This window comes from Amia ocellicauda, chromosome 12 (assembly GCF_036373705.1).
Source record: "Amia ocellicauda isolate fAmiCal2 chromosome 12, fAmiCal2.hap1, whole genome shotgun sequence".
Lineage (NCBI taxonomy): Eukaryota > Metazoa > Chordata > Actinopteri > Amiiformes > Amiidae > Amia > Amia ocellicauda.
Window position 1 is genome coordinate 35,555,714 of NC_089861.1, and position 14,062 is coordinate 35,569,775.

General features: G+C 45.6%; 2 protein-coding genes across 5 annotated transcripts; one reads left to right on the plus strand and one right to left on the minus strand.

Annotated features, from left to right (window-relative positions):
• Positions 1 to 3,303: 3,303 nt before the first annotated feature.
• On the minus strand, positions 3,304 to 9,240 carry dedd1 (death effector domain-containing 1). Of its 2 annotated transcripts, XM_066719432.1 has the most exons (6): positions 8,885 to 9,240; positions 7,743 to 8,234; positions 7,451 to 7,582; positions 7,189 to 7,329; positions 4,759 to 5,284; positions 3,304 to 4,526 (listed from the first exon to the last, which is right to left on the minus strand). In XM_066719432.1, exons 2-5 carry the CDS (start codon positions 8,206 to 8,208, stop codon positions 4,776 to 4,778), a joined length of 1,248 nt encoding a protein of 415 aa, XP_066575529.1. In that variant the 5' UTR covers positions 8,209 to 8,234; positions 8,885 to 9,240; the 3' UTR covers positions 3,304 to 4,526; positions 4,759 to 4,775. The 2 variants fall into 2 exon arrangements, with proteins under 2 accessions (XP_066575529.1, XP_066575530.1); XM_066719433.1 differs by having other exon boundaries at positions 7,189 to 7,323; positions 7,743 to 9,240.
• A 99-nt stretch (positions 9,241 to 9,339) lies between these two features.
• On the plus strand, positions 9,340 to 13,424 carry rabac1 (Rab acceptor 1 (prenylated)). 3 transcript variants are annotated; one of them, XM_066719435.1, is made up of 6 exons: positions 9,340 to 9,651; positions 9,960 to 10,192; positions 12,149 to 12,358; positions 12,594 to 12,691; positions 12,856 to 12,957; positions 13,084 to 13,424. In XM_066719435.1, exons 2-6 carry the CDS (start codon positions 10,122 to 10,124, stop codon positions 13,170 to 13,172), a joined length of 570 nt encoding a protein of 189 aa, XP_066575532.1. In that variant the 5' UTR covers positions 9,340 to 9,651; positions 9,960 to 10,121; the 3' UTR covers positions 13,173 to 13,424. The 3 variants fall into 3 exon arrangements, with proteins under 3 accessions (XP_066575532.1, XP_066575531.1, XP_066575533.1); XM_066719434.1 differs by having other exon boundaries at positions 10,061 to 10,192; XM_066719436.1 differs by having other exon boundaries at positions 10,065 to 10,192.
• The last annotated feature ends 638 nt before the right edge of the window (positions 13,425 to 14,062 follow it).

Below are 14,062 nucleotides of genomic sequence, written 5' to 3' on the forward strand. Positions count from 1 at the left end.
CCTATCTGTAGACTATATCTATCTGTATATCGAAGTGTGTCAATTTTTAAGTCAATCCGCCCTCCAGGTACAATGACACATCACTGATAACACAGCACTGTACACATTTTACAGATTGTGTGTGCGTTTGTTTGTCTCTTTGTACGTGTTTTCTGTGTGCCTGAATTTCTTTTTCGTTCTGTGTACGTTTATACATATTAACCACATCAACATCCAAATGACTAAAGATAAAAAAATATAAAATCACAAAATTTGGCCAGACTGCTGCTCGACGATTATACGCATACTGCGACATTACACACTATGAGGCTACACACAGAGAGACAGCACTGCACATATCACCAACCAAAATAAAACATACGAAGGAACCACTCAGCACACGGAGAATTGCAAACACACACACACACACACACAAACGTTCACACAGCACTGTGACGGTGTGTAGTGGGTTTAGAGGGACAGAAGGGAAACGCGTGGTTTTCTACTACCGAACAAAAATGTAAATACAAATAAAACAAAATAAAATAAAAGGGCCAAATACATATTCTTCGTTTGAATTGTCATAAACGTTCTCGACGGATTGACCCTTATTATTACTGTTTAGTTTTTTTGTTGTATTGTTTTGGACTAATACTATATGTTTAATTTTATATGATTTATTTTTTGATAGTAGATAATATAATAGACGTAACTATTGGTAATAAGCGCAGGACACACAGACCCCCGGTCAAGGATTAGAGTCGGGCCCCCGCAGACAGGCCGGTTTCTGTGGAGAGGAGCCCAGGGAGAAAGCGACAAAGTGACAAACGGACCAAGCGACGGTTAAATTTTTTGTTAAACAGAAGTACCAACAAAATATTATTACTATTATTATTATTATTATTATTATTATTATTATTATTATTATTATATAATAATAATAATAATAATAATAATAATAATAATAATAATAATAATAATAATATAATTGACACATTTAATAATGACACTCCGCACACCGCCTCTCCTCTGTCCTCTCTCCTCCACTCTCTCGGCCGCTCTGGCGGCTCTGGGCTCTTAGAACCACAATCCACTCCTCTTAATGGATTTTTTCATAATTAATTCGGTCTTGTCATCGATTTCCCTTCGTCGGAGAATCGAGCAGAACCCTCCGCTCCCTGAGGTCTGTATTATTATCGCATTAGCGGCGCCGGGGCCGTACACTGCAAATACACACACATACACACACACACACACTGAAAATACACACCGCCGTTAACACACACATACACTGAAAATACACACCGCCCTTAACACACTCACACGCTGCAAATACACACAAACACATACACACACTGCAAAACACAACGCCCTTAACACACACACACAGCTGTACAAAACGCACGAATACACAAACACATTGACACCTTCTCTCAGTTCAGTTCAATTAAATTCATAAAATCTTTATTTCGCATGACTAATTGACATCACTAATTCACATGCTCTCTCTCTCTCTCTCTCTCTCTCTCTCTCTCACACACACACACACACACACACACACACACACACATACACTCACACTACTGTACTACAGAGGCTGTATGCAGAGGGCTGTGTATGTTGTGTGGCTGTAATGTCGGACAGTTTCTTTGTTGGTCAGTGTGAGGAGGTGATGTACACGTTTCAGACGCCCAAGACATCCCCAAACCCACATCACCAACGAAACAGCAGTGCACAGACAACACACCACACCACAGCACACACAGGCAGAGAAAATCTTTCAATTTCACCCAGACCAGGAGTCCTGCTGTATAGCACGTTTAACATAGAGCAGCTATGAGAATATCCCCCTTTCACCACCTTTCCCCCTCTCTCTCATCCCCGCATCGCTCGCTAATTCTCTCCATTCATGTAACACTGTTTTGCCATTGAACAAACTGATTAAAAAACAATAGCTAAATAGATTAATCACATTTAATATAATAAGGCGATTTAGGTATTTTGTGAAAAGTCACACAACACTGTGTCTGTCTCTCGGTCTGTCTGTCTGGCTCTCTCTCAAACACACACACACACACACACTAAAAATAGCCGAGAGTTCCTTCCCCAATGCAGTTAAGTTACGGGCTCGGAGACCCGACCATAGCAAAGGCAAGTCAAATATTCCCGCGATCGGCATCTCTGCCTAATGGAACATGCAGAGCAGCTGAGAAACAACCCGATTCGCAGAGACAGAAAGGGAGAGAGAGAGAGAGAGAGAGAGAGAGAGAGAGAGAGAGAGAGAGGTTGTCCCTTGAATTAATTCCTTTGTAATCAATAAGAGAAAAGCCCAGGCGTGCAAGTAAGAGACAGTACTAATAATAATTCTTCCCCCCTACCCCCCTCTCTCTTACAGTGACGAGAGAGAGAGAAACACGCGGAGCCAGTCTCAAGGCCAATATTCAAAGGGATCGACATTGTGTTTAATCAATACAAAGAAACGAGATGAGAGAGAGAGAGAGAGAGAGAGAGACGGGAGAGTGAGAAAGACGGGAGGAGAGAGGGAGAGATATTAGGCAGAAGTGTAATCAATATGCAAAGTTTTTTTCTGGGGGGGGGGGGGGGCGAGAGTAAAAAAAAAAATTACCCGCGCATCCATCGCCGTGCGCCGCACACTCCGCCATGCGCGTGACAGAACCGTCTGCCTGAGAGAGAGAGAGAGAGAGAGAGAGAGAGAGAGAGAGAGAGAGAGAGAGGGGTGTGTGTATGAATGCGAGTGGGGTTGGGGGGGCAGAGAGAGAACGGGGGCGGGGGTATGTGGATGCGCGTTCATGTACAATAACAACACCCCACTCACGCTCTCAAACACTTCCATCTCCCCCTCTCTTTCTCTCTCAATATGTGTCTCCGCTGTTTCCATGACGACGTGGCTGGTGCTGAGGAGAGAGCGAGCCGGAGCCCCCGCCTCCTTACGTTCCACACACAGTAGAAAACCTCGCCAGCGCCACCAAGCGACCACAGGATATTCTCCAAAATACAGCAGGGTCTCCTGCCCTGCTGCGGTAGAGACTCGGTACAGTACATGGTTGCAGATCGTACTATACCATGCGATCCTGTGCAGTAGTATGACGCAGGGACTCCTATCTCCACAGCAGTTATTCAGTTTTAATTGACTCTAATTCAATTGGCTCCACCTGATCAGTACAGCCCCCCAGACACTGACCCAGAGACCTTCATTCAGAAGCAGTGAAAGGGACAGCAAGGACAGAGGAGGCAGAGGCACCAGCAGATGAACCCAATCACTCTTGCGAAACAAACAAAATCCCACAACAAACATTTTTTTTTCTTTTTCTGACAAACCTTTATTATAAACCATGTTCTCTTTTCACAAATATATTAAATCAGAACTTTCCAACAAAGAAAAGAACAAAACAAAGTAATTCACACATTTCAACACTGTTTTGTTTCTTAACTTAATTTTTTGTATGTATATAATTAACTTTACACAGCCTAGTTACCAACTAGAAGGTTTTTTTTTTCTTCATCAGACAGTTTGGATAATATCCACACACAGCCGTGCCTCCCTGCCGACACCAGAGTCCTTAAGACACATTAGTCTCTAGTTGTGCCCTAATGCAGTAGTGGCCAGTTGTGACAGGGAGACAGATCTGTTGTGTACAATCAGTGTGTGTGTCTGAGTTAGTGTGTGTGTCTGAGTTAGTGTGCGTGTGTGTGTGTGCATACGTATGTCAGAGTGTGCGTGTCTGTTGTTAGAGGGAGTGGTTCTCCCTTGTGTCAGAGGGAGTGTGCACGTGTTAGGGGGAAGTGCGAAAACCCTGAAAAAGTTAATTCAGATGTTCCTCTCCTCTCTTGCAGTATGCCTCTCTCTCTCTCTCTCTTTAAGACCTGGTGCAGACGAATCTGTGTGGGATATTCCTTCAAAACTGTCTCACTAAACTGCACTCCAATGTGCACTGTACTGGGCTACAAACTGTACTGCACTGTAGGGGACAGCCCTGGACGGTAGAGGACTGCACTGTATTATGCAGTAGAGTACAGCACATAGTCCAGCCCAGTACACCACACATTGCAGTTCAGTGCAAAACAGTACACAGTAAAGCCCAGTCCAGAAGAGTGAGAGGGCCTGTAAGCAAAAAAACTACTTCCACTTTGATCCAAATAATTAAATAATTAAAAAATAATGACAATAAAAACATAACAACAAACAGCACCTGGATTCTCTGGATCTTCTTGGGGGTGGGGGGGTCAGAGGGGTGACTGAGGTCTGACTGCCCAGAGAATCTCATCTCCACACAGAGAGAGGCAGAGAAAGGGAGAGGTGTACACAGAAAGGAACAGTAACAGCCAGCCAAAAGGACAGATGAACAGACAGCCGCTGTACTGAGCTGTACCACAGTGTGAGCAGCCCAGCTGACTGCAATGTGTCTGTCTGCCCTGAACTTGAATGTGTCTCTCTCTACACTGGGGGAGGGCAGGGCAGGGCAGGGCTCAGGACTCAAGTTTCCCCTTCATCACTCAATCACTGAACAACACAGCCTGGTCAGAACCTGAGAGAGAGAGAGAGAGAGAGAGAGAGAGAAAGAGAGGTTAATTCAGAGGCACACTGTAAGTACATCAGCACAGTCTATATTAACAGTTAATACAGAGACACTACTGCCAATAGCACTGCTCTCTTTATCTGTGGTAAAGCCCTCCCTCTGGGGGGAGCTGGTGGTATTACATCTTCAATTAAAATAATGGAAAGTTAAATCACAGAAGCAGAAACACAAAGAAACTCACCGTGCACAAGTGCAGGCCTAGGAAGAGGAGTGAGAGTGACACAGTGCTGGAACAGCATGAGCAGCAGCAGAACGAAGGCTTACAGAGGAGGAGGAGGAGGAGGAAAAGGATGTGGGGGGTGTAGGTGGTGGTATTCTTCTCCCACCTTCCCCTCTATCTGCTACAGCCAATCCCTGCAGCAGCAGCCTGCGGCCTTCCTCGTAGTCATCCTGGTCCACGCTGACCAGCAGGCGCACAGCCTGGGAGCCCACAGCACGGCGCAGGGCGTCAGTCAGGAACACACCCCTCAGGGCTGCTCCAAGTGCCCCGCTCAGGTAGTCGGCCCAGAAGGCATCCAGGTAGGACAGCTCGGAGAACTTGATGTCGCAGACCACGGCGCCAAGGTCACGGGCGCGCAGCACATATATAGCCCGCGAAAACAGGTCGAACTGGCGCTCCAGGGGCTGCAGCCGCGCAGACCAGACGCCTCCCCCCCGCAGCGCCGCCTCGGGGTCACTGTACTCTGCACGCACACGCAGGCGGATATCTGCAGGAGAAGGGGGAGAGTTGGGGGAGATCAGCACAAGACCTCCACTGTGTTACTGCACTTCAAGCAAGGCTAGTGAGAGAGAAAGACACAGATACAGAGATGCATGCAGAGAACGAGAATAGAGAAGCAGGAATGGATAGAAAAATACTAACAGAAAAACATAGGAAGAGCAGCAGTGAGAGAACAACAGAAGGATTTACAGAACTGAAGAGGGCGAGAGACTTGAGTGGCAGTTGTGTTTTTTGACTGGTCTGGTAACAAACATTTCCTACAGTACAGTCCAGCACAGCAGGGTCTCCGGCCCTGGTCCTGGAGAGCTACAGTGCAGTACAGGGCTGTAGGGTTGCGTTACATTACTGTCATGATCCGTGCCTCTCTTTTAGGAATAGGCGAGAACTGAAATCCCCTTATAAAAACCTAAGAACAATATTTAAAAAGGAAATTTATTTAACTTGTTTAATCCATACTGATAACATTTAATGATTGCTATGAGGAATTAATTAATGAATAACTAAAATAAATAAAGACAATTATAACTTTAGGCCAGTCAGTACAAGGAAAATACAACTTTTTTTTTTAAACCATCAGAACATATGAAAATGAAAAAACATAAATACCAGGCAGACAAGTCAGGTGCTCCGGCCCCAAAAGCACATGAGCACAGTCCAAATTAGTGTTACTGACTTCCACTCGTGTGTGTGTGTGTGTGTGTTTCGCGTGCGTGCATGCGTGCATCAGGGTGAACAATAAACACCATAAATCAATCAGCAAATACATAAATACATCAGTGCATATCGTGTTTGAGATGAATGACTGGGAAGAGCTGCACATTTTGTTTTTCCCCCATGTGTCTGTGGACAAGGTCAGTAGGCGGGTGTGTAACTGGACAGTAGGAGTGGAGGGCTTGGAAGCACACCGTGACCAATCACTCCCACTCACAGTGCTGTGGCTGGAGTGAGACGGACATAGGCACGGACCGCGGCAGTGCTGTGGTTCTTAGTCTGGGATGTGTCTGTATGTTTCAACCTATGCGCATCAGTCCATGTGTATCAGTGTGTGCATGCGTCAGTTTGTATATGCTTGTGTGTCAGTGTGAATGTGTAAGTGTGTATATGCCTGTAAGTGCGCATGCATCTGTACCCCTAGAGTCCCAGAGTGTTCCACACAGCACATCTCACATCTCACAAACAGCTCCGTCAACACCCACTCACACACTCACCCAATCGCACAGGAAAGCGCTGCTGTTCAACACTTCTGCCTTGTATATAAATGCAAGTACCGTTTCTCAGAGACGTCAGCTTCACCGGACAGAGCTTCTCTTATTGATCCACAGCACTGGAGAGCAAGAGCAAGAGAGAGCGAGAGAGAGAGAGGTAGTGGGACAGACAGAAGGGCAGGTCCCTCTCTTGACTCTCTCCTGCCATTTCCTTGCACATTTTGTTCGGTGCACTTTGGTTATTTCCCCCCCGTTCTTTTGTTTTTCAGCTTTCTCTGCTTCTCTTTCTCTCTCTCTTCTCGTTTTCTGGCGTTTCATTTTTTTTTTTTTTTTTGTGAGCAGGGTGTGTGTCAGTTCGAACTGTGGACACAGACAGGAAAGATAGGCAGAGGTTGGGGAAGGTCTGCCTTTCATTTATTTTTCCTTAAAGTTACATTTTTTTTATTAATGTATTCTTCTCCAGGCACAAGTGGACAAGACAGACAGCAGGAAGACATTAAATAAATCATTAACTGGTCTGTGTCAACTAGGCTGTGTATCAGCATAACAGGGAGATGGGTACGCACAGACATAGAAACACACACAGAGACCCATGCATGCACACATACAGAGAGGCCCACGGACACACGCATGCATACACAGATTCACAGAGACCCACTCACATACACAGTCAGGTTGTCCTTACCACAGGTCACCCTGTCCTGTTGGCGTGGTGGAATCTCCTGCAGTTCCTCAGTTCTCCCCCTGGGGGCGCCACTCATTCTGCCCCCACGTCGCCGCCGACCCTGCCACTGCCTCCGAAGACTGGAGATGGAGGGGTCTGCACCTGTCACACATACACCTCCTTAATTCAACCAGGAGACTGACAGAAGAACAGACTGACACCCGACAGAGAAGAACTGACAACTGACACATTGATGCAGTAAACTGCCCCCCCACCCCCTCACCTGCCCTCCACTGCTCCTGTGTACAGGTGGAGGGGGTCTGCCTCTCCCCCCCCACCTTGTCAGAGCTGGAGGTCAGCACTCCCTCCTGCTGGCAGTCTACAACAGGCGGGGCAGTGACCCGCTCTGGGGACACTAAGATAGAGAGAGACAAAGGTTAAATGTACAAACACTGGCTGGACACTGCAGCACCGAGAGAGGGATTTAATATTATATCCTCATACAATAAATATCCACAGAAGACTAACATAAAATATGTCAATAAATAAATGTACAAACAGAAACGCACACTTACCGACCCGTCTCTTCTTGCAGCTGACAAACGCCAGCAGGTCGTGTCGGGTGAGAATGCGGAGCAGCTGCAACAGAGGCCCCAGTCTGGACTCGCTTAGGTAGCCCCGTCTCTCCAGCTCTAGTAGCAGCTCCACACCGCTTTTGGGGATGTGTTGGGCGGTGGTGGGCAAGGTCGAGCCCCGAGGCTGCACACGCTGCCAGGCCTGAAGTAGCTTCGGTGCAGGCTGAGTGTCACCACCGCCGTTAGCGCTCTCATCCCAGAACTCCGGGGTCCATCCAGCTGGGTCGAGAGGGTGGAAGCCCTGGTGGGTCTCGTCCAGGAGAAAAGACAAAACCTCCACATCGGTCTCCGTTAACTGAGAGCCAACGACCTCGTAGACTTCGTGGAGGGACTGCATCCCGTAATAGTTCAGACACTCCGTCTCGTCCCAGTACAGCGAGTGTATCGGCCTACGAACAACAGCCATGGGAGACAGGGGGGGCTTTGGGACAACTGAAGACAAGAAAATATCGCTCAGTGCCAAGCAACACACACAGGAGAAACAGACTGTCAGTGGCAGCCCGGGTCAGTGCAATTAAAGTAACTGGACGATTGGTATTTTTATTTTATTTAAGTGAAAAGAGTACTGCTCCGTCGGCGGCGTTTCCGCACTGACTTGTCCCCTTCAACGGCAAACCGGAGCTCCCCTGCACGGCTGTTAACGGGGCTGGTGCGGACAGATTTAAATCATGCTCGATTTGTTTTCATAACATCACGTGTCTGTGGGTGACGTCCGTAAACGTTTCTCCCCCCGTAAAGTACTCAAGCTTCCAACTATCGGCTCAACTAGTGCTATTTGGTTAATACGTTAAACTATCGTTCTTCCTCTATAGCTGTATATTATTTTATTTAAAGATCCCAGCTCCAATTCACACTTTAGTTATTAACGCAACCGTTTACTGTTATTTATTCACAGCGGACGCAACGAACACTTATCGAGGTGACCCAGACAAGGCAAGAGATGTTCTCGAAAATATCGTCGCACTTGATTGTCTATTCTATCGTTTTGGAATTTGGAAATTCATATTAATTCGGCTGTGTGGGCAGGGTGTTTAAGTTTTACAGTCGTAGCTGGAGAGTGCAGTTGAAAATAAATGTCTTACCGTCTCGTAAACCGGGTTGAATGTGGCCGTCGCGTGCAAACGGTCGGACTGAGATAATAAAGAAAGCGAACGTGTAGTTGGAATATCAATTATTATTAATATAACGACATTCACAGTCAAACACAACTACAAGTACAACTGCCTCGAAAATAAACCCACTCAAAATAATGGAAACCTCGATTTTTTGCTTATGTTTTTTGGACGTAACCCTCAACAAAAAACAATAATTTTCATTATTATTATTATTATTATTATTATTATTTTCTTTCTTTTATGTAACGTCCGTCTCCCTGTACATCAAACACTGTCCGTTTCCCTTTCTAGTAAATTCCGTCTCAGCATGCGCATGCGCAGTCTTTTCAGCTCTCCCAAAGCGCAGCTCCTTCACAACAACAATAATGACCCGCAGCGCACCCGCGCGGCTCTATTTCACAACCAATCACAGAGTCCCGAGTGCAACACGTGGATGAACTTTGAAGCCCGAGTTACCATGTTGAGAAGGGAACTGATTGTTTTACGAGATGAGTCAAAGGAGGATGTATGAAGCCAGATATCTGAAATTGCGACACTGAATTGTTTATTCATTTACGCTAGATAGATGACAAATAAAGAAACCGATATAGAAATAGAGACATTTCTTTTCTACAGTACATTACATTACTTCCGGGTGGGGAGCCGTTTCTCCAGGGTAACGCCTGTTCCACATCACATCCGTACAGCGAGCAGGAAGACCGGGATCGAAAACGTGAAACTTCAAACAACAAACGGTGAGTGAAATCGATTTCTGGTCGCTTAATCCCTATCAATACCGAGACGGTGGTAGATCGTGTGTCAGTGTTTGCATAGCTGGCTTTCTAGAGTAGGGTTTTAAGTTAGTAAGAAGAAGTTGTACACAAAACGCATATAATCTGTCAATATATTTTTATTTAGTACCAGCAGTAACAACAATTACACATTTTATTTATTAGTAGATTATCTATATATCTATGTGTCGCACACACACGCTTGTGTATATGTATGTAACTTTATGTGTGTATGTATGTGTTTTTTGTGTGTGGCTGAATCTGTTGTCCAGTGCCGGCACTACTCACTCAAGACTGACCAGAAGCTGTGGTCAGCTGACTGACAGCCCTTTAATATCTACACGCTGCACTTTCTCATGTCCATCATCTCCAGCTAGATTGTGGAATAGATACAGCAGCCAGGCCTGGACAGAGGTGCCGATTGTGGGGTAGCAATGGCAGGAAAGACTGGGGATCCGTTCAGCATGGAGATGGGGGAGCAGGCCACAGCGGGACTGCCGGGTAGGTGAGTTACAGTACCAGCACCAATAAAACATCTAGCTGCAAGCAGCAATTTTCATGGACTAGCAAGCATCGCGTAGGAGACACAAATGTATAGCAATGTGTCGGTTGGGTAGTCCCAAATGTATATTGCATTGTATGATGTGGAGCAGGAAGTGCTAATGGACTGTGGAAACAAGGTCTTGGGACTTTGGGGAAACCTGGTGGTAGCAGACAATTTGGCTCCACCACACACACCGGATGGGTTTGGAGCCAGAGCCACAATATTAGAATGCTGGAATAGGATTGGCCCACGGTACCCATATTTAATAGCAAAGCAAGTTGAAATGAACAATGTTAAGCGAATACATGACCCAGTTGATGCATGCAAAGATGCATTTCAAGTGGACCAAAAAATTCATATGCTTTCTTTAAGTGGTTCTGGAGAATATTGTCATGCGTGTAACACAGCATTCCAATGCATGTACACAACACTGAAATTTCATTGGCACATGGCAGGCAGCCATGTTTCTATTTTGCAGCAACTTGTTTCAAACAAATGTGATTGAGCAGTGTACCAGTGTCATGCATGCAAAGATTCAGGACAGTAAGATTTTTCAAGTCTTGACCACAAAGCAATGTGAGAAATTCACTTCATTTGAACAATTCCAAATGTAGGTCATAGAGCCTGCTTAGGTGGTAGGTGTCCGATGCAGAGCACAAGTTGTATTGGAGAAGAGAATTTTTGTAAATCTTTAAAAACACACTTGGAAAGTTGGAATGCAGTATGCCAGCCCTGTTATGTAACCTATGTCAATCAGCTTCACTTGGCAAAATACCCTGTAGGTGTTTACAAGTCTGGTGTTTTTTATGACCTTAGAGGCATTGTTTTGGGTTTTATAGTCTTTGGAAGATGTGCCAGAAAAAGGAAAAAGGAGAAATTGGAAACAAAAACTATAGGTGTCCAGACACTTCTGCACTAGATCACCTAATAACTATAATTTAAAATGTCTGATGATGCTATGTCTGCACAAACCAGTTATTTTTTGCCTTATATATTATTGAATATGTCTTCTGTTAGTATCAGTGATATTGTGCATGTCAGTCTACACATTAGTAGTATTTAGGTACTATGCATCACTAATGTAGCAGTAATATGATAATGGCAAGGTGAGTGTCTGTGGTACTATGTAAATTAGTGTGTGTGCATAAGAGGAAGTAATCTTACAGAATGCAGGAAATGTTATGAGAAGATTCTGGGACTCAGTTAAAATCTATTTTCATGAATGCTGCAGTTAACTAATTTGTATGTAGTTTAATTAACAGGATTGTTATGTACTTCAGTCTGTTATCTGCTTCAAATTGTACACGTTTAATTAAAGTTTTTATTTGAATGCAATTTTAAGATTGGAGGATTAATAGCTTTAAAGTATAGGCCTATCTTCTGAAACAAAATTTTGAGTGTTTTAGTTTATCAATTAAAATGTGCTGTTTGTTGTTACTTCTGCATCCAAAGCCTGGCCTTTTGAATATCCTATTTGTTTATATTTTCCCATTGTTCAACATATGTAAAGATGGTTTGACTTCCAGCTTCCAGGATTACAATGACCGTTTGGAACTGGCAGGGATGTTAAAATGTTTATGGTCTGAACCTGCCTTTGGTATCACAGGGGTGGGGGATAATATTTATATATATAAGTAACTTTCATTAGATGTGTTGTTAGTCATTTTGGTTTAAAATAAATGTTACCGTGATACTGTGACTTTCTCGTTCCATTTGGGAATTTAATTGAAGAATGCTATCAAGGACCCTAGTTATAAGTGAGGTGGAATCAACATTTCCCCCTTGTGTTGTACAAAAGCTGTTGGGGAGCAAGGGAATGTCCAAATGCAATACTACTACTGCTACTACTAGTACTAGTGCTACTATTACTACTAATAATAATATTATACACTCTCTCTCTTTCTTTCTCTTGCCCAGGCTGTGGCTGCGTGGGCTGTCAGTGGGCGGGGTGAAGGAGTGGCTGGAGCGTCGGAGGGCGGGGTTGCGACCATGGGCGGGGTTTGTGGACCAGCGGCGTTTCTCCAAGCCCAAGAGCCTGGGCCAGCTGGTTCAGAGACTGCCCCGCAACCTGCACACCTTCCAGAGCAACTACACCTTCATCTTCCTCGCCCTCATCACCTACTGCCTGTGAGCAACACTGCTGTCCCCACTCCGAGGCACTGCACTGTCTCCACACTAAATAACTGCACTGTCCACTCTAAGAGTCTGGATACTGACACTATTGTATATGCACTGAGACGCCCACCTCACTCTACTATACACTCAGAAACATTGTGTGAACTCTGTATACTGCACTTAGGCTACATTGTACTAGACTCTGTATTGTATTATACACTATCACAATAATCTCTCTCTCTCTCAGTATCAGCTCTCCTCTGCTGCTGTTGGCTCTGGCTGTCTTTGTCGGAGCGTTTTATATCATCCACTTGCGCAGCCAGGAAAGCAAGCTGATGTTGTTCGGTTAGTCCCACCGACCGACTGACATCCCGCCGTCCCACTGACTGACCAACTGAATGCCTGACCATCCCACCAACCTACTGACTGACTGTCCCACTGGCCGACTGTCTCGCTGTCACACTGTCTCACCAACTGACTGACTGATACTCTGTCTCTCTCTCTCTCAGGTCGGGAGGTTACTGGGGGTCACCAGCTAGGCTTGGCAGGGGCCGTGTCATTTCCTGTGTTCTGGTTGGCCGGAGCTGGAGCTGCTGTCTTCTGGGTGCTGGGTGAGCCTTGTCTGTGTGTGTGCGTGTGCACGCCTGTCCCTCTGTGCCTACCTCTGTCTCTCTTTGTGTCTGTTTCTCTCTCCCTGTGCTGTGGTCCTGAGGCCTGTCCCTTTCCCTGTCACTCAGGGGCTGCACTGGTTGTGATTGGCTCCCATGCTGCCTTCCGCGAGCTGGAGGACGGGGATTTGGAGGAGCTCATCATGGAGCCCATCTGACCTCCGACCTCTGACTCCTGAGCCCGCTGCCGTTGACTTCCCCCTGCTCCAGAGACCCCAGCTCTCCTGTAGCCACTTGTTACATGAACATTGGACAGTGTGTGTGTGTGTGAGAGAGAGAGAGACAGAATGTGTATGTATGTGAGTCATTACTGACTGGCTTACTGGGTACTATAGAGCAGTAACAGAGACTGACACACTTGTACACTGACTGACTTGGGTTCAATAATAAAGACTTTCTTTTGCCTCCTGGTTAGTGGCCGTGTGATGGAAAGTACAAAGAAGGGAGGGGAAGGGAAGGGAGGGGGGGGAGAGCAAGAGAGCATGAATACTAAAAATCCACTCATTTTTCAGCAAGTATTTTTTTCCTGATTAGAAGTGACAAAGAGAGGGGAGAGATGGGAGTCTGACTGCTGGGGGCTGGTGATGTTGGAGAGGGGAGTCAATAATTTTTTTTTTGATTTGTATAGCACAAAGGGTTGAATGAAGGGGAGGGTGTCACTGAACAGTGGGGTTGAGAGAGAGAGAGAGAGAGAGACTGCTTGCATTTCCTTCTCCTTCCTGTGTCTGCTGCCCATCTGCTTTGTCACAAAAAGCTGCTGCCACTGACCATCACCTTAATTTATCATTGATATTATTATCAACACAAGTATAATCTTCATTATTATCAGCATTATGTATACCATTGCTACGGTCAGTATTTCGGGCTGTTTTGTCTTCATACTGATGATGACAAGTACAATAAAGTCTTGTATCTGCTAGGCTGCACTTGTCTGTGTCTGTCTGTATGCCTCTCGCTCCCTCTGTGATGCTGTAAAGCTGGGGGTCATGACCCCTCCCCCCTCTAACCCCAGCGCCACGGTGATGCACCGCAGCTGCTGCCCGTCCTT

Excerpts from the sequence above, each read along its gene's own strand:
- rabac1 (XM_066719435.1), top strand. The coding sequence starts at position 10,122 with ATGGCAGGAAAGACTGGGGATCCGTTCAGCATGGAGATGGGGGAGCAG. Across the intron at positions 12,692-12,855 it reads AAGCAAGCTGATGTTGTTCG|GTCGGGAGGTTACTGGGGGT; the intron begins GTTAGTCCCACC and ends TCTCTCTCTCAG. Across the intron at positions 12,958-13,083 it reads TGCTGTCTTCTGGGTGCTGG|GGGCTGCACTGGTTGTGATT; the intron begins GTGAGCCTTGTC and ends CCTGTCACTCAG.
- dedd1 (XM_066719432.1), bottom strand. The coding sequence starts at position 8,208 with ATGGCTGTTGTTCGTAGGCCGATACACTCGCTGTACTGGGACGAGACG. Across the intron at positions 7,330-7,450 it reads ACAGGAGCAGTGGAGGGCAG|GTGCAGACCCCTCCATCTCC; the intron begins GTGAGGGGGTGG and ends TATGTGTGACAG. Across the intron at positions 5,285-7,188 it reads ACAGGACAGGGTGACCTGTG|ATATCCGCCTGCGTGTGCGT; the intron begins GTAAGGACAACC and ends CTTCTCCTGCAG.